The 19,856-nt window shown below is 37.8% G+C and overlaps 3 protein-coding genes across 3 annotated transcripts; 2 read left to right on the top strand and 1 right to left on the bottom strand.

Moving 5' to 3' along the window:
* Positions 1-5,228: 5,228 nt before the first annotated feature.
* LOC113298409 lies at positions 5,229-8,084 on the top strand. Its single transcript, XM_026547146.1, has 5 exons — positions 5,229-5,506; positions 6,323-6,537; positions 6,622-6,892; positions 7,357-7,456; positions 7,708-8,084. The coding sequence occupies exons 2-5, from the start codon at positions 6,343-6,345 to the stop codon at positions 7,751-7,753; spliced, it is 612 nt and encodes a 203-aa protein (XP_026402931.1). The 5' UTR covers positions 5,229-5,506; positions 6,323-6,342; the 3' UTR covers positions 7,754-8,084.
* Positions 8,085-10,918: 2,834 nt separating this feature from the next.
* LOC113298407 (CTL-like protein DDB_G0274487) lies at positions 10,919-15,162 on the top strand. The gene is made up of 7 exons (XM_026547143.1): positions 10,919-11,159; positions 11,278-11,744; positions 12,341-12,524; positions 12,644-12,868; positions 13,023-13,139; positions 14,053-14,286; positions 14,870-15,162. The coding sequence occupies exons 1-7, from the start codon at positions 11,106-11,108 to the stop codon at positions 15,023-15,025; spliced, it is 1,437 nt and encodes a 478-aa protein (XP_026402928.1). The 5' UTR covers positions 10,919-11,105; the 3' UTR covers positions 15,026-15,162.
* Positions 15,100-19,295, bottom strand: LOC113298408 (ultraviolet-B receptor UVR8-like). Its single transcript, XM_026547144.1, has 11 exons — positions 19,059-19,295; positions 18,816-18,960; positions 18,604-18,714; positions 18,457-18,517; positions 18,264-18,382; positions 17,905-17,990; positions 17,599-17,800; positions 16,459-16,512; positions 16,040-16,150; positions 15,844-15,900; positions 15,100-15,519 (listed from the first exon to the last, which is right to left on the bottom strand). Exons 1-11 carry the CDS (start codon positions 19,130-19,132, stop codon positions 15,289-15,291), a joined length of 1,251 nt encoding a protein of 416 aa, XP_026402929.1. The 5' UTR covers positions 19,133-19,295; the 3' UTR covers positions 15,100-15,288.
* Between the last annotated feature and the right edge of the window lie 561 nt (positions 19,296-19,856).

Raw genomic sequence — 19,856 nt, 5'->3', positions numbered from 1 at the left:
TATCTTTCCGATTATCACCTCCGTTTCTTTCTCACCAGGCCACATGATTTTTCCATTGTTATCTCTTCTGAGTTGTAAACTTTCTTCAAATTTTGGTAACACAATCTTGTGAGAATATCCTATCTTAAGTTCCATGTATCTTCCAAAAGAAACAACCAAAACACATGTGGCTCTCTCACCACCTCTGTTTACTTCCAAATCGGTTTTCTTCCTTTTTTTTACGTTGGCAAGATCGTTACCAACCTTGTTTTGATGTAATAATTCAAGAAAAATTCCAATTGTCCAAATATCCACGAAAATCTCGACTCTAGCAGTTACGCATGTGAAGCTATTTTGTCTTCCCCTGTTTTGTAGGAATCAACGAATATCTTCCTTTTTTATCAAATCCAAACAATTACCTACCCTGTTTTGATACAACATGATATTCCCAATCAAACTGCGACAAAAACTCCATCCAAATATCACGAAATTCTCCAACAGAATCTTCCCTGTTTCGAACCAAAAACCCGAGAGCCTGTTTAATCCAAACTTGATTATCTAGCCAAATCTAATCGAGAAAATCACTCATATCATCCCTGTCAAGGCTTAACAGATCCCTTCCATCCAATTTCAGTCATTGAGTCTCTTCAAATCACATCCGAAATTCAAACCCTAATTTGTCAGTGAAGAAGATACTTTCCCGCCAAAATCAGAAATTCAAAATGGAGAGGAAGATGTGCCTTAACCAACTATCGGGTGCCTTTAACACTTGAGGTGTCCTGGGGTGTAAATAACAAGTGGGGGCCCCTTAGTAATTGAGTGCCCCTTATCCAAACTGAGAGTCCGAATAGTAGGTGCCCTCCGGGCGCCTTTATCAACTTTTCGAGCCGATTTCTCCAAAAACTTTTATTGCCCATAAATACCTACAAAGACATAAAACACCATAATAAGTACAAAATCAAGCACTAACAATATATACAATTGAGATCAAAATAGACACATAAATGTGTCTATTAGGGGCAGCTCGTTAAATGTACTGTTCTACGAACCCTACCTACGCATGGGTTTGACCGTGGAGCAGATGGACTCTTCCACTTGCACAACATACGGTTTCAATGGAGTAGTCTCTAGGCCAAAAGGAGAAATCGTCTTGCAGGTACGTGCGGGACCCTTAGTAAGAAATACAAGGTTCTGTGTGGTGGAGGCACCTTCGCCCTACAATGTAATCATGGGAAGGCTATGGGTCTATAGATTACGAGGAAAAACTTCGACATATTACCAGTACCTTCGATTTCCTACACCTATGGGTGAAATGGAAATCAAGGGTGACCAGCAAGACGCAAGGTTATGCAATCTAGCAGAGGTCAAACTCAACGAAGAAAGAGCTGCCGCCCAGTAGCACGAAAGAAAAAAACGAAAGGAAAAAAATAAAGAAGTGAAGGACGGAGCCTTCTCAGTACCCGAATCCACCTCAGTTCCGGATACAAGCACCTCCGCCACTTCAGAGGCAAACGTCTCTGCCAAATGACAATTACAGAAAACACTCCTCAACGCTCTCAGAAACAAACCTTCTCACCGGTGGAACCAACAAAGAAAATCAACATCGGAACAGAGGTGGAACTAAAGATGGTCAACATCGGAACTTTACTTGAAGAGGAAGAGGAGATGCAACTACAAAGGTTGCTAAGGGACTACGCAGATGTATTTGCGTGGTCAATAGAAGACATGCCTGGAATTGACCCGAATTTGGTCTCCCACCACCTTCGGCTCAAACCAGAAATACCACCATTCAAGCAGCGCATTCGCAAGGTAGCAGATATCTACCAAGAAGCGGTGGAAAAGGAATTACAAAAGCTATTAACCGCAGGGTTCATACGAGAAGTCAAGTATCCAACTTGGATATCCAACATGGTGATTGTTCCCAAGAAGAATGAAGGTGTACGCATTTGCATCGACTTTAGCAATCTCAACAAAGCGTGCCCCAAAGACAGCTGCCAGCTGCCAAACATTGACCAACTAGTCAATGCAACTGAAGGTCACCAGAGGCTATCCTTCATGGATGGATACTCAGGTTACAACCAAATCGCCCTTGCAGAAGAAGACCAGGAGCATACTGCGTTCTTTACCCCACGGGGATTGTATTGTTATACAAGGATGCCTGTTAGACTAAACAACGCGGGGACAACATACCAGCGATTGGTGGAAAAAATATTTAAGCCATGGATAGGCAAAATACTGGAGATATACGTGGAAAATATGCTTGTCAAGAGCAAAGAGGCGAAAAACCACTTGTCAGACCTAAAGGAAATATTCGAAGCCATGAGAAGCTTTCACATGAAGGTGAACCCGGAGAAATGCACATTCGGAGTAACCTCAGGAAAATTCCTGGGATACTTGGTAACTAAGCGAGGAATATAAGTGGACCCCGAAAGGGTCACAACAATAATGGAAATGCCATCTCCACAAACACTAAAAGGAGTACAAAAGCTAAACGGAATCTTAGCTTCCATGGGAAGATTCATAGCAAGGTCATCTGATAAATGCAAGGCATTTTTCGATACACTGAGAAAAGGAAGCAGGTTCATTTGGACCACGGAGTGCAAGCAAGCCTTCCAAAAAAACAAGGAATATTTGACTTCGGTACCTATCTTACAGAAGCCGGAGCCAGGTGAAATTCTCACCTTGTACTTAGCAGCGACAAGCTACGCTATGAGCTCAGTATTGGTACGGGACCAAGGACAAGAAGAGAAGCCCATATACTACATCAGCAAAACACTCAGTTCAGCGGAGCGTAATTCTACCAAGGTGGAGCAGCTCATATATGCCTTGGTAGTGGCAACACAGAAACTAAGGATATATTTCGATGCACATACCATCTGAGTCTTCACAAAGGCTCAAATAAGTCAAATCCTTGACAACACGGAGAAAGTTGGAAGGGTGGAAAAGTGGAATGCCATGATCAAGCAGTTCCACATAATCTTCGAAACTAGGAAGGCTGAGAAATCATAAATCTTAGCAGACTTCCTAGCGGACCTACCTCTCAACGACGAAGCGGATATAGATGACATCCCGGTAATGGAGGAAGACAAGCAAGAACCAGAAGACCTCTTGGAACCTCAGAATTCACGAAGGTGGGAGATATTCGTAGATGACTCCTCCAACGGAGAAGGCGCAGGCATAGGGATTGTAATAACAACTCCTACTGGAGACCGACTCATCCATGCATTCAGGTTAGAATTCGAACAATATACTAATAATATCATAGAATACGAGGCGGTCATACACGGTCTACGCTTTGCACGGGAGCTAGGCTTATCAGATGTTCGTTTAACTAGCGACTCACAATTAGTCATTAGGCAAATCGAACTCAAATATCAAACTTTGGATCCGGTGCTATCTTCGTACCTAAAATTAGCACAAGAGCATGCGTCGAAGATCAACAACGTTACCTTCAAACACGTCTGTCGAAAAGATAATAGACACGCGGATGCCTTAGCATTCATAACATCAATGCTAAGGGACATAAATACCACCTCCGTGCAAATTGGAAGGATATACGAGCCTTCGATAGAAGGACCGATCTCAGGAGCAGAGGAGGCTTTGGTCGTTCAAACCCGAACCATGAGAGAAGCTGAGAAGGAAAAACAAAGACGAAGAAGAACCAGATAACGAAGTCGAAGAGTCTGATAAAGACCAACCAATGTCATACGAAGAAAACGGAGATGAGGCGGAAGATGATTGGAGGACTCCAACTCACCAATATCTCGACTAAGGTACCTTACCAGCAGATGTCAAGGAAGCTCGGAAGATCGAATCGAAAGCAGTAATGTACAACCTACGTGATGGGATACTGTACAGAAAGTCATTTCTTGGGCCTTTGATGCGATGCCTCTCAGAAACCGAAGGTAGAAAAATACTGCACGATATACACAGCGGAGAAGCTGGCAACCATAGCGGAAGAAGGTCCTTGGAAATCAAAGCCAAGATGCAAGGATACTACTGGCTAAGCATGGAAGAAGATTCAAAGAACATGGATAAGCGCTGTGAAAGATGCCAACGCTTTTCCAGGAAGATTAAAGCACCAGGAACGGAGATCAACTCAGTCATCATCCCTTGGCCATTTGTCAAATGGGGGGTTGATATTCTTAATCCAATATTACATTTTATTCTTACGTTTAATAGTTTAAGAAATATTAAAAACTTAATATTTAGATTTAAGTGGACAAATAAGAAATTAAAACATAAATATTGGACAATATTTGGGCAACCATCTTAAAATCTGGAAACAACTTCCAAATTCGAAGTCTTTTTCGTAGAAGCGACGATATTCCACACGACACCTTTGTTGAAGTTCCATCATGGTTTCACCACTCCTCATGTTTGGACCTTTTTGCTGAAGTAAAACAACATACCTGATAACTTCCTTATTAATTATAGTGAAGTGATGACTCAACTACGAAACATCACGATTGTTACGGTTCATTGTTTGTTCTTGAAATTCCCCAAAATCCTTTGCCAAAATGTTTGGGGACTGAATTCGTCTGCGAATAAAGTCTCAGTAAAAGAAACATAATTCCTGCAAATACATTCATCTTTCGTAGTAGTAAATTTTGGTACTCGCCTCCTAATTCGACTTCGCACATTGGCACGATTAACAACTCTTTGATATTCGACAACATGTTGGTTTGCTACGAACTCAGCCATGTTCGTATTATCAGTCATGCTCTTTGAGGAATTGGAAGAGTGATGGAAACAATTGAAGATTGAAAAATTCTAGAGAGATTTAGAAATTCTGGTGTAAGTTGAAATGAGTTTGAAATTGGGTATTTATAGACGGAAAAAATTATAGTCGTTTGATGAAGAACTGATAGGCGATGATCAAGCCAGCCAGCGACGTAGAGATCATCGCTGGCGTTGGAAATACCAACTAGCAATATTTCGACCATCTAGCGATGGATTGTCTATAGCTCGCTGGAAAATCTGTCATATATTCCTATATGTCATATCTAGCATACATATAAGCATATATAAGTTTGGTACTTTGGCATACTCATAATAGATCATTGCTTACACAACAGTAGTGTATGCTGTGTCACGGGACGGCTGGGATACATCCGGTGTATCAACTAGCGGCTGTGATCTCTCCCTCCCCTCCCAGATGTATTCGATCCAGTGGCTGTCATTGGCCCACCACCTCTGGAAAGATAAAAGAGAATTCGTTCACTATCTTTTGTAACGCCTCTGGGTGATTCAGTTCTTCCATTATCTGTGAGTGAATCTTCGATTTCCATTAATTGGATGTTCTCAATAGCATCCCAGGGTCGCTTGGAGTTCCCCTTCAAAAAGTTTCACAGCTTCTGAAATAAGTAACGGTTCTAGGGTTTTCCTAATAATTAGAATTGCGATGGGATTGATTTATTGGTGAAATCAAAGCAAAAGAAACGCACGCTATGGATTTCATTGCCTGCTACCTCTATAAATTGTCTCCAAAAATCACAGGAAATCATCAGTCTTACAGGTTCACCATGTAAGTTTCCACTCTCTTCCTTCCGTTTACAGTTTTTTTTTTTTTTTTCAGTAACAGATCTGTGGATTTTTTTTGGATTTGTATTGTAATGCTAATCAAACGATTAGTATTGATTGGGGTCTTGGTGATGGGTGTTATCTATGGATTCAATTAGCACCAGTAGTTTTGTTTTTTTGATCTGTCACTTGATTATATTTTGGCAGCCATGGATTCAGTTAGCGCCCGTAGTCTAAAATTCTCCCTTGGTTTTCCATTTTTTTCTTGCTACGTCCATCGACAGAATCGGTTTATCTAAAAAAACTCGCAAAAAAAAAAAAAAGGAAATTGATCTCAGTTGTGTTAATTTCAATTTTACTTTAGTAGGGAACATTGTTTCCGTGTCTTTAAAATCCATTTGTTTCACTAAATTTACCGTGTAGGATTGAACCATATCAGTTAATAAAAGTTCTTGCCATTGCTGAAATATGCTCTTTTGTCAATAAAAGACACTAAATAGCCGTGGACAATTTGATATTGTCAATAAAAACCATTTCAATCCATTCTTACCACATAATATATTTTCGTTAGTCACAAGTTTTATTTTTACACCCTGAAAAGATCTCCCATTTAGTAGAGACCCTGGAAAGATTTATACAACCAGAAACATCCTGCAACTTGGAATCTCATTAATAACACTACCTACCAGTCACAGTACCACTTATCTCGGAGGCTGTTTCATTAGCTCATGAATTTTACAGTTATGTTAATTTTAATTTACAGTGTCTTTGGACCCTAATTTTTGAATTGTAGTCTGATATTTGGTTTAAATTCATGCAGCTTCCCAATCAAATAGAGAAATGGCGTCACAGGTTACTTGCAATATTCATAAGGTTGGACCCTCAGCCACACAGGACACACTCAAGAGCTTACGATCGCTTGACGAAGGAAAAACAAGCATCATTACCGTCCGTGTTACCCGGAAATGGGAAGAGTTGGACTTCATGTCGACCAACGACGTTACCAGCATTGATATGGTTATTGTTGACGAGCAGGTAACAATCCAGACTAAATAGGCACATAAATAAATTTGAATAAATCAATTAAATTGGGATGTGCTAACACGTTCATTGGTATAGGGGGAAGAATTACACGCTGTGTTACCCAAAAATCTTATTTGGAAGTTTGATAAGCTGATTCGGGAGGGGTGTCTGTACTCTATGCAGAAACTACACTTGACCACTGCTAAACCCAAGTTCCGTCCTGCACACAATGAGAAGCGGGCCTTCTTCTGGAGCACCACCTCCGTTTCTGCTTTGGATGCGTATTCCGTGTCCATTGTTCCCCAGAAATTCTGTTTCACTGAGCTTGAAGCCATAGAATCAAACCTCCAGAACATACATCTTACAGGTAAATTGAAACTGAATGCTATACATGTGTTGTTTCTCATTTTAATGACCATGTTTGAACCTAATCACCAATAGAAGTTCCACATTGCATTATAGCATAACATGAATCGCATTTTCAGTTGTCCATGTTTCATTCAAGTGAAACAAATTAACAATTTACATTGTAAGTGTGTACTGTGATTGCTCTTATATATGCAATGTATGTAAATAAGATTCATATTTCTAAATCTGGGGGAGTTTAAGTGTACCATTTGATTCTTTGGTTCAAAGTTGTTGATTTATAGTCAACCCAAATGATATGTGTATTTTGCATATAGGTGACATGTTTTTATATGTGAAATATTTGTAGATATGTATCTTTTGATCAGATCATTATCATATTTTCACCCACCTTATTTGGTTACACTAATTTTATCTGTGACACCTGCATTTTTTTTCCTGACCTTTACCACATTTATGATGCAGATGTGGTTGGGTTCTTAAAAACTGTCACGAACATCCAGGTGCTTCTAAGGTACGGTGGGCAATCAAGCCGAATGCGCGAGATCACAATTGAAAATCTCAGGTGAGCGAACTTTGACAAACAAATGATTAATCCGTTAGTGAAAATGCATACCTGCCACAGGGGCACAACTATGAAAATTGCTCTATGGGGTTCTGTCGCCAACCAAGTAGGGAATGACCCAATTGATTGCGACTCCGTCCCCCATCCTGTGGTTGTTGCCGTTTGCTCCACTTTGACTAACCCAGTTTCTTTCAGATTTTTTACCTACTTCTTTAAAAGAAAATCTCTAACTCTAAAGCATGCTAATTCAGGGAGAATCACCCTATCTTCGACAAATGCCACCAAAGTCTACACTGATGCAGACATAACTGAAGTCGTGGAAATGCGAGAAAGGTTATATTTGTTATCAGGCGAGCACAAAGCAAAAAAAAAGCTCTGCATTTGGATAAAACCTAAATCTGAGGCATTGGATGACATCACCTATCATTGTTGTAATTTGTTTTGTTGTTTTTTAGTCCAACTGTTTAGGTTATTTGAAGATGTGTCTTATGATTTGTAGATTGGTCAACAGTTAAAGCTTACATATATTGTTGTTTGGGTTGTTTGAATTTTTCGTGTTTTGGTGATGTATATGACAATTGTCAGGTTCTCTTATGATTTGTAGATTGGTTCCAAGCTGCTTGATTGTCAGGTTTCTCATTTTTGATTCCGACTCATTCTTAGTTGATTATCTCTGAATAAGTGCATGCCATATTTTTAGGCCCTCTTTGTTAGGTTACCTTTTTGGATTTTAATTGCAAAAACAATGAGTGTTACATGAGTAGTTTAGTTTTTTTTTGTTTGGATATTGTTGAGCCTATTGGATCCATAATATTTGGGGATGGAAGAGGATACTTATTGTCAGCAAATTTGTTCTTATTTGTAATTGTTATATCTCACAGTACTAATACAGTGAGATCAAGTTGGAGTTTGTTTACTGACGGGGTATGCCGGTTTACAAGCATTCCCAATCAATTCCATAACGGTTAGATACACTTAGTTGCCATGAAAGGAAAAGCATATCTTATGTGTAGTGTGATAAAGCTGTACTAATATACTTGCAATCTAAAGACTACACAGTACAGTCATGATCCAAAATCAAGTAGGGCATGCATTGCAACATAATGAATTAACATTATAACTTTGCTACAATTTAAGGACTGAAGGAGTTTGGTGCGACTCCAATGAAGATCTCCATCCGCTGGCCAAAGAAGGTGTAAACCTAGGGAACCAACATTATTAGCCTATCGAGATGCCCCACCTTAGGACAATCGAGCCCGCGCATGTTCCTGCCATATGACTGTGAAAGACCCCTATTCATACATTTAGAGAATTTATAATACCCTAGCTTAGGACGATGCGAAATAGAAATTATAGCGCAAAAATATTAATCTCAAATGTAACTCCCATTTTGCTTAATTACGACGTTTGAAATCACCTTAATTGAGGAATAAGTATAAATACCACTGCACACCACATCGCTTGTCCGTCACAAACTCATTCGCCTGGCTATTATTCAAGGTACAACAAGAGGCTTTCATTGTTGTTTTTATTTTATTTTTATTTTTTTGTGCCAAGGATTCATTAACCTTTTGTTTCGTCTGAAATTGAAGAATACCATAATGGCCAATCAAATCAGTTGTGTTTGGAGAGCAGCCAAAAATATCTTCTCATACCTCCATAAATTCAGTGGACCAACCTCATCTCTTCCAGGTATTGTTGTGAATACCACTAAACATTGTTCCAGCTATGATTACTATGATTCCAGCTAACACATTGTTGTGATCTAATATGCAGTCCCGTTAAGAAGATGACCTGCAGAGATTTCAGATTCTACAAGTGAGTGGCTATATAGTCAAGGCTCTAACTTTCAAAATACAAATCCAAATAATATGCCCTTTTAACAGATTCTACAAGGCACACGGATCAATAATATGCATTGAAAGAACATGTCCTTTTAAGAGTACGATGATTACACGCACAACCAAAAGATTAGACACACAACTACGTACTGAAACTTAATAATTACCCTCTGGACATGCACGTCATGAGGCAAAACTTTAAAATTGTTCCAACCATCAAATGATTTGATCGTTGGCAAATTTTTTACATCTCTATGACGTTTGGATTCGTTATTATAATGACATAAAATGATTCTACCATGTTTAAGATGTCCGATACATGTTAACCATAATACTCATCAATTTTCTGGTCGTTGGTTGCCCAAATTATCTGCATGGTCTTAAATTGATATCATTACCCTACAATATCGAGCATACACCCACTTTAAAGTTGAAAATCTGGAAAAATTCCCAACTGCGGAAATGTTTGCATGACCAGTCCATGCTAACTGTTTCAGACTCTTTAGGTATTTAGTACTTGCTTAAGCTATTCAAAATTGCGGAAACGTTGATGACTAAGGAAGAATATTCTCCTTACTGAAGATTTATGTTTGCCTGTTACCCATAGGCTTTACTAACCTATTCACCAATTCTAATTTTTCTGATGAATTTTACCAACCTAAATGGTTTTTGTTGACCTTCATAGGCCAGGTTTAATAGCTTCTTTTGATATTGCACAAGAGTTAGTTGTGGCGGTCTGCATCAATTAGATGATTCAATTATACAACCATTCGGACTTTTTCACAAACAGGTTGTGCCCTATGTATGAACCCAGTAGAATACCAAAATTTTCATTGATTAACTAACATTCAAAAATCTAAGAAACAAAAACTATAGCGCAAAATATCATTTAACAAATACCAAATTCGATAAAGACTAAATACAATCAACTACGAGTGTTACCTGGGCTTTTTAAATCATCATCGTCCCTGTATTCCAACCTCCATTGGATTATCAAAAGATTCAAAACACTTAAAACAGAAATCCACTAAGCTGCAAATCAATTTACCCATTAGAATTTTAGGGAATCGATTTAAAATGAAGACAAACATCTCAGTTTTCATCCGGATTGAAAAAATTTGATGGTATTAAGCCGATTGAAGTTATTGCATTGTGTATTTTCTCAACTGATGAACAGTAGTGGAGGTTCATCCTAATCGTTGAATACCAACAACATAATCCGCTTTAACGTGCGTGGATGGTATTCAGCCGATTTGAAGTTTTAACAAAGAAATTTTCATTTAAAAAAAAAAACAACAAACTCTGGCTTGCGCGGTAAAAACAAAATCCAGTACCGACAGCAACGCACCAAAGAATTATATGGTGAGGCACGGGTGATTCCCTAGTACATATATATATATGACGATGTTTGACACGTGCATAGGAATAGACCAAAGTGAAAAAACAAGCTCCCTAGAAAAGGAACTTCCTCTATTGGCTAGTGCAACGTTCCAAGTTTTCAACTAGACATTATCAAACGCACTTTGGTGTCATGGGATGGGACCCTCCGACTTACTCACACATCACATAGATAGCGGCGGCCTCTTTGCATCTCCATTACGATTGACCGTTACTCAAAACCTTCTTCTTCCAAAATAAAATTTCTATTCACGATGAATATCGTTAGTAAAAGAAAAGACAACCATTTTTAAAACTGTCATTTCGTCACCTGTATTAGATTTAAATTTTCTCTGATCTTTCGATTTCTCCACAAAGATTTATGGGCAAATGTCTCTCTTTTTCAAAGTAGGCAATTTTTACACTTTATCATGACTGACTTTCAGGGTTCCTCTTCCTCTGAAATCGACTCCACCACTCAACATGTACAAAACAAACCTATACTTTTTCTATCTGATTTTTTATTTTGATTTCTTTTGCAAATTCAATTCTGGGTTTTTTCACTAAAGATGTTAACTTTAGGAATTTTACATTCAATTTTAGGATGGTGTAAGAAGAATTAATAATGTCAGTCAATCAACTTCACCTGGGCTGGATACTGAACCTTCAAGAGGTTGGAGAGATGTTTTCTGGTCAGGAATTTTTACCATACATTTGATAGGATTAGGGTTTGTACTGGCAGTACTTGGAATTAATAGGTTTCAAAGGGCAGATAGACTTAAGATTGATCTGTATACTTACAGATTTATTGAGAATCAATCACATTTAACTGAAACTTATTGGCCATTTTATGCTGTTGCTGGTGCTGTTGGGACTGTTCTTGGATGGATTTGGTTGCTATTACTTGGTTCTAAAGCACAGCAAATGATGAAAGTTTCTGTACATATTTTGACTACTTATCTTGCTGTCATAAGCATATTCTGTTTTTGGGGAGGACGGATCTTTTGGGGTATTGCATTCGCAATTGCTGCTTCTCTCCAATTTCTATATGTAATTTCAGTTATCGACAGGTACCAAAATTGTTTCTTCTCTTTTCTTGGTGTGATTTCTTTATTAAGGGTTAATTTGGCATGTTAATATGAGTATTGTGATTGGGAATAATGATTTTGTTTTCCTGTTCCCGGAACTATCTATTCTCGGTTAGACGTAGACTATATTTTTCTTCTAGAAAGATGATTTTCATTTCTCATCCTTATGCATTTGTACTTAAAATGCTATATGAAAGTGGTACATACAGCATGGAAGCCAAACTGTGATAGATCAATGTTATATATGGATAGAGTAGGACTAGTCGGTGACCACTGCCACACGAATGCATGTGTAATGTTAACCAACGGAATAGTTCATTTTGGTTTCTCTGTTAGATTCTCTTGATAGGACTTTAACCAAATTTAGAATAAAGATCTCGAAACCATGACAAGTATAAGTGTATCAAGTTAAAAATAATTATCATATGTTTGATCAATCAAAGATTTTCTTCTCCTGATGTGATATAGCTTGAGAAATACTCAGATGTTTACAACGAGAAGCTCTGTCTCTCTGTTGCTATATAAAGACTGGATTAGTGTTATATACATCCTTCCTGACTTTTTGCTCTTTCCCATAGACTTCCTTTTACTATGTTGGTGCTGCGGAAGGCTGTGAAAATGGTTTGGAGCCTTCCTGAAGTTTTGACATTAACTGGTGTATTTATGATGGTTATGCTTTTATGGATGGTAATATGGTCATTTGGTGCTGCTGGTGTTGTTGCTACAAGTATTGGTGACGGTGGACGCTGGTGGCTACTTCTGGTGAGCTGGCAACTTATGCTCTTATAGTCTTATTTGTCTATTATTATAGGATAATAATAGCAGCGAAGGAGATTCAGAACTGGGCAATTATCCATATACGCTCTAATTCATTTGTGCGGGTGCTTTCGGTGAGTTTATTCTGGACTGGTGCTGTCCTATGTAATACGGTACATGTAATAGTATCTGGAATGGTGTTTCTTTTTCTAATACATGGTGGCCGAGAATCAGCAACAATGCCTCCCAAACCATTGGTGAAATCTCTAAGGTATGCCGTGACAACATCATTTGGCAGCATCTGCTATGGATCGCTCTTTACGGCTGCTATCAGGACATTGCGATGGGAGGTACATACACTATGATTAGTACCTACACTATGATTAAACTGTGCATGCCAAAAATAAATAAATTATTGTGCCGTCAATAAGATTAGTTTCTACTTGGCCACTTTTGGTCCATTTGTAATTTGAAATGTTCTCACAGTATCATCACATTTTGCAGATCAGGGGAATTCGATCCAAGATTGGTAACAACGAGTGTTTGCTTTGCTGTGTTGATTTTCTGTTTCATATTGTAGAGACACTTGTTCGATTTTTCAACAAGTATGCATATGTCCAGGTATATTATTTCCTTTGGTGTTTACTTTGTCACACTTAGTACAATCGATTTAGCATCAAGAATGAAAAAGTTGGAATTCTTAATTCACTCCAGTGGTATGGAGTAATAAGAAAGCAAATACATTATCACCAGATGATGGGACTGAAATTGTTGGGTTACTGTATCACTCAAATGCATTGATATATTCCTTGTTGTGTTAGATTACCATCAATTGGTACATATGGTAGGAATTGCATCCTCAAATTTGTAGAATTGGAAGACCACTTAGTTAAGCCAATCACAGAATAACAAAGTAATTTATTTGTTGAAAAACTCGAGGGATAGTTTTTATATATATTTGTATAATGAGTGGAAACAACACAGAGATGGACATAGGTAAGAGATTTGAAAAATGTTACTCCCTCCGTCCTAGTTTAGATGCCAAAATTGGGGATTTTTTTTTGTCCTAGAATACTTGTTATACTCCATATTTTTCCACCTTTTATCCTGATTTGCCCATAACTTGAAATCATGCCATAACATGGATAATTGTGTATTTCAATTTTCAAGACACACTCTTAAATATATTTCTTCTAAATTGAATTTTTCCAACTAAACAACAAAAACCTAGACATTTAAAAACTGGGAACATTAAATACTAACCTAGGGTAATTATGGGAAAAAAACTATTCTCTTTGTGTTTCTTAATCTTTGTGCAAAATCCAATTTTGGCATCTAAACTAGGACGGAGGGAGTAATAGAATCCTAGCTCTTAGTGTTTATGTAACAGTATGTCTCTCTGATCCAGGAAAATTGTTCTGTCCATTCTTAGTTGTTTTGAAAAGGAGTCCCAGTTCTTCCTCCTATACTGAAAGTTATATGGATAGGACTCAGTATCAAAGCCTTAATTTGAAACATTATTTTCATAATACAGATAGCAGTTCACGGTAAAAACTTCAATTCTTCAGCAAGGGATGCGTGGGAGCTTTTTCAATCAACTGGTGTTGAAGCGCTTATTGCATACGACTGCTCAGGTGCAGTTCTATTTATGGGAACCATATTGGGTGGGCTAATTACTGGAACCTGTGCAGGAATTTGGACATGGCATAAAACTAGTGATAGAGTGTTTATGGTAGGGTGTACTGCTATGTTAATGGGTTTCATCTTGGTAAGCTTTTCTCCAATATTTCTCTCTTCTTTTATGCTGTTTTTTTTTCCTCCACACAACTTTACCTATAGTGAACTCCCTAGTTATGCTATAGCAAAGAAGTTAAACATGTTCTGATATCCTATATTTGAAATGTTCGTTAGGATCTGCCTGAGATATTCGGATTTGAACTTAAACCATCCAAGTAAATCTTGCCCAGAGTTGTGGTGTTTATCGAACATTGTTCTCTCACTGGTTTAGTTTTATAGGATTAAATATACTGGGAATTGAGACCATAAGGAGAGAATTGATGGGGCTATCTTGTGGGTTTCATGTCAAAGGGATACCAACTTCAGGTGACACTTTCCTCGTGAACCTAGAACCCAGGATAATGATAGCATTTAAGATATCTCTACTCTAACAGTAAGCAATTGTTTCCTTCGTCTCATCTGATTATGGATTGCTGTTTCCCTGCTTGCGAGTCCAAAATTGCCTCAGATACGAATCCTATTTCTTCTGTAAAACATGAGCCAGTTTTGCCAATAAATTTTCATGAAGTTTCGATTTGCAACAATGCTTACAAGTGGGAAGCTTCGATTTGCAGGTTGGACTGGCAATGGCAGTTGTAGAGAGTGCTGTTACATCTATATACATCTGCTATGCCGAAGATCCCTCTCTGATCCATAGATGGGATCCAGAATTCTTCGCCCAGATGTCAGGCATTACAACAACGCTTACAACACAGGAGCGCACGAAATAGAGAAGTAGTATTAGATAACCGCTTCGACATCCATGTACATGAAACAGTGGTCCCTGTTTAGATTGCCTTAGAAAGCAGTGTAATTAATATATCTTTTATTTTAACCAGGCAAAAATTTTCAAATTATTGGTGTCTATTTCTCCATTACAGTTTAAAAAGTTGTTTTTAGTTGTAATTAATAAGTTCGCACATCTCTAACATTATAAAGTTTGTATTCCCATCAATCTGGGTTCAACACAAGTATCAGAATCTATAGAAACCTCTTAAGTTTCTTCTTCTGCTAGTTCTTCATCAGGCTGCAGCACAGCTATTGCTAGAGTATGGCGCCCACCACAAGCAACAAACTTAGCATACCATCTTTGGCCTAGAGTATCATCATCATCACTGCCACTTGGTACATCCTTTGACTTTGAAAGGTTTATGGGTACTTCCATAGGATGACCTGTGGTGACTTTCCTCCCGTACCCAAGACGTCCATGGTCTCCACGCCCGAACTGTCGAAAATGAACAGGTTGAACAGGTCAGTGTCTTGCAAACCGCGGTTAACTCCGTAATTTTGCTTAATAATATAACAAAATCAATCGAACAAACATAACTAGAAAAGAACCCTCAAGAAGAAACAACCGCGATGTCTCGGTCAATGATCAAAAATCTGTTTAGTATATGGTATAGGAGGTTAAAAGCACCTAATAGCTTTTTGCCAGGTTTCTATTTATTTGCAGGTGGTTTCCACTTTTATTTTTTGTTTCCATCTCGTAAGTGACTTGGAGGTTCCAAGAGCAGTAAAAAAAAAATCAACTTTTGTGTAGGTTACATACAGTGAACATTCGTCCATCGCGAGTTAATGCAACAGAGTGGGTGCCGCCACAGGAAACCTGTAAAGATATATAATATAGTTAAAAGAAGGCAGAAACCTATACATGATATACTAGGAATTAACATAAGAAGATTGAGCTAATGTTGGGATAATTCATATGAGAAGTGAGAACTATAGTATTTTGAACTTGAACGCACCTGGATTATGTGCTCTCCGACAAGAAGCTGAACCCTCTGAGGCACCATTTTACTGCTCTTGTCATCTCCGAACCCAAGCCTCCCGTGTTCTCCTCTTCCCCAACCATACACCTGCAAGGAAAGAACACACCGGACCAATTATTACATCACCACCTACATATTTAGGTACAACTTTCCTCTTGGAAAACAGGTAACGAGCAAGACCCACTTTGTACGAAACACGTACAAAAATTAGTGCAAGTGTCCCTATGTTTGCATGCAAGTGCACATTAAGCAAACAGAAACATAGCATAAGCCATTGCAGATGCATATTAGTCATATCTACCCAAATTACAAAACTGGAAAACTTAAAACATTGATGGTGAATGATGCTGTGCTTCACATTTGATGAAGCACATCAAAAATATACAAATGCATACCTCTCCTTCAGCTGTCAATGCCGTAGAATGCCATCCACCAGCCGCGATATCAACCTGTAGATTTCATTGAAGACTGAATCTCGGTAGACGAAAATAGACAATCTGACACATTAACACTTACTCGTATCTTAGCAATATATAAAATACATCAAGACCAGACGCAACTTGAAAAATGTGGATGCCATCAACGGCTCAATTATTTTTTGGGTTATGGAGATCTAAGGGGCTTAATTCATCCAAAATTTGAATCAGTATTAAATTGGGACACATTCTATGCTACCAAATTTCAAGGAAAATGAAATCGTTAGCTATCTCTAAAAGCAACCATTCTTGAATAGAATGTAGTTAAATTATAATAGTCCTCAAATACTGATGGAACATTGTGTGCCGATTGTGCTGAAGGCAGGGCAGTATGGCCTTGCCGTTATGGCACGGATTACACCTAGTATTACAATATGATGGAACACGCATTATATGTTGCACTCTCACATAAATGTAACAACAGTGAAGATTACCAGACTAACTGATTTGACTCGATCGTCAGAAGATATTTCCAAAGAGTTCTTCAGTCAATCTTTCAAGACATGGAGCGTAGATGGTCCATGTCCTAAGCAAGGTTTAAAATCATACTTGACTCATCAGTTTGCTTGGTTGAGAAACTGGAACATTTCAAGAAATAAATCTCAAGTTTTCAAAGATACCACAGCGTTTGAAGAAACAGAAAACTTCAGGTGTTGTTCTGCTCCCATATTCTTAATTTACTTTCTAAATTTGTCACACATACCATACTTGCATAATACTTCATCAATTACTACAACCTTCCAGTAAAACTTTCTCACATGACAGTTTAGGTGAATATTGTACCTCATTTAGAACTTAAGATAAATAGCAAAAAATCACAGTATTTGGATTTTGGTGCTTTCTTATTTTGTTCTATTAAGACTCTTTTCTTTCTTAAGGCAGTGCTATATAATATGAAGAAAGACCTACCGAAAAATATATACTATGAAGATATAAGCTAATGACAAGAAAACAATTACCCAGGACTCTTTGTTCCACAAGTAAATATCATGACCCGGGATTATCATGTAATAATATAAATAAAAAACGAACAATGAGATTAATGTTTAGAATGCAAACCAAGGTGAGATCGGAAAGCCCTTGAACAGGAATAGGTTGCGATCTTGGTTGTGTATCGCCAGTCCCCAGTTGTCCATACTCATTGTTACCCCAAGCCCATAGCACGCCTTCTTCTAGGAGTGCCAAATTATGGAATGCGCCAACTGCAATAAGCCTCACCTTTTCAAGACCTTGTACTCTAACTGGAGTCGAAATCTGTTTACTGTGAAAAGAAATCTCATACATAAGCATAACCTAACAAACATTCTTAGAACAAAATAGAAAAGCCAAACGAGATTATATAGATAAGCAAGTGAATATACGAACATATCTCCAGGAGGCCATGGCTGTCCCCATGTCCACACGTGGCCTTCTTGTGTAAGCACAACAGAGTGAGTGCCACCAGCAGCAACCTAAAACATGAGCAATTAAGCTTTTTTATGCATTAATAAGAGACCAAATGGAGAAGCAAAGAATGAGCTGTTGGGTGTAAAGCAGCAAAGGAGTTTTAGAAGAAGACATTTTGATAACGATCATAAGCATTCATGCTAAAATTCATTTTACTAAAAAAATAATCCTTGATCTCTAGCTGCCTCAGTTATTTAATAACATAGCCACAACCAATGTAAATGGACATGGTCCAAACATACACAAGAAATAGTGAGTCGTTATGGTTAATGGATCACCTGGCGAACTTTAAGCTTTGGAGCACATCGTTGAGGAATTACGATATCCCTTCTTAAAGCCCTACCACTATCATCTTTTTTCTCAGGTTCTTCACCGCATTGACCATACTCGTTTCCACCTGCATCACTCACTTCTCTTGTCAGTATATAAAAATTAAGTAGAAAAACTGAGTTTAGAATAACAGTAATGTACCCCAAGCATAAGCTCGGCCTTGATCGTCAACAGCCAAACAGTGCCATCCACCAATTGCTGCCTGAAATTGAGAAAATCCCCATATAAATTTCACCCAAATGTAACTAAAATTTTGAATCAAATAGAAACATAAGAAATTAATATTACCTGAACAATCTTTACATTTGCAAGAGCTTTAACCTGGGTAGGAGTATTTTCAGTTTTGGTTTCTGGTGGGTGGCCTAAGGTTCCTCTTTGATTCCACCCCCATGTGAACAACTGATCAGCCATTCAAGAAAATACAAAAATTAATATAAGAAAATCCATTATTACTTTTGAAGCATCAGAATCAAAAACTAAACAAAAAGTTAAAACCAAACCTTTCCATCTTCACATATAGCAAGTGAGTTTCTACTTCCACCAACAACTGAAGAAACTTTCTCAGATTGAAGAGCTTTGATAGAGCAAACCCATTCTTTCTCTTCATTCTCTCCAATACCTAACTGTCCATCTTCTCCTGCACCCCTGAAAACAAGATAATCTGATTATGAACCAAGTCACCAAAATAGTATAGCAACTCATTAAGTGAAAGAAAAAAGATTAGGATTTAGGGTTTCACAAACCATGATAAGACAATGGGGTTTTCCGAAGCCATGTGAACTGAAGTCTGATGAAGAGAAGATAGTGCTGGAGACATGTAAAAAGGAGAAAAGAAATGATGTAATAGGAGAGAATAATTGAGCTTTATTGCTCTACTTAATCTAAACACTTAGGTAGACAAAAGTGTTAGTCCAAATCCAAAACCTAAAGTTTTCCTTTTAGAGCCAGGGCTATGAGAGAATGTGTTTTTAAAATGGTTCCTTTTAGAGCCAGGGCTATGAGAGAGTGTGTTTTTAAAATTGTTGAGAGACTAGGTAATAGAGTGAGCTTTCTACCGTGGGAAAGACTTATGCGGCACATTTTTGCAGTTTGAAAGAATAAAAATTATGGACGGCACTACATTAGCCTTCCATACCCAAAAATCTTCTCTTTGTTGATAATTTTAAAAGATTTTATAAGATTCATATTTATCTAAATATATAGTTATACCTAAAATATTTTTTATTAGAGGTGGGGTGGGGTCAACTCACCCAACCCGAACGTTGGGCGAATATGGACCACATATTTCAAAACATTAGGCAATTCTGGGCATAAATGTTATAAATCCGAGTTAAATTTGAAAAAAATATGGGCACAAATAGCTCTAACCCAAACAACCACTCAACCCGAAGAAATATGATATAATTATATAGAACTATTTTCATAATCGGTATTATTATCTATGGAGCAATTAAATCTTACTATTACTAAAATTTATTATTATCACATTAACAAACTTGTATGTTAGCGAAACTTGGGTCAAGCCGAGGGAACATAACTTG

This window comes from Papaver somniferum, chromosome 7 (assembly GCF_003573695.1).
Source record: "Papaver somniferum cultivar HN1 chromosome 7, ASM357369v1, whole genome shotgun sequence".
Classification (NCBI taxonomy): domain Eukaryota; kingdom Viridiplantae; phylum Streptophyta; class Magnoliopsida; order Ranunculales; family Papaveraceae; genus Papaver; species Papaver somniferum.
This window is presented reverse-complemented; position numbering and strand designations above follow the sequence as displayed.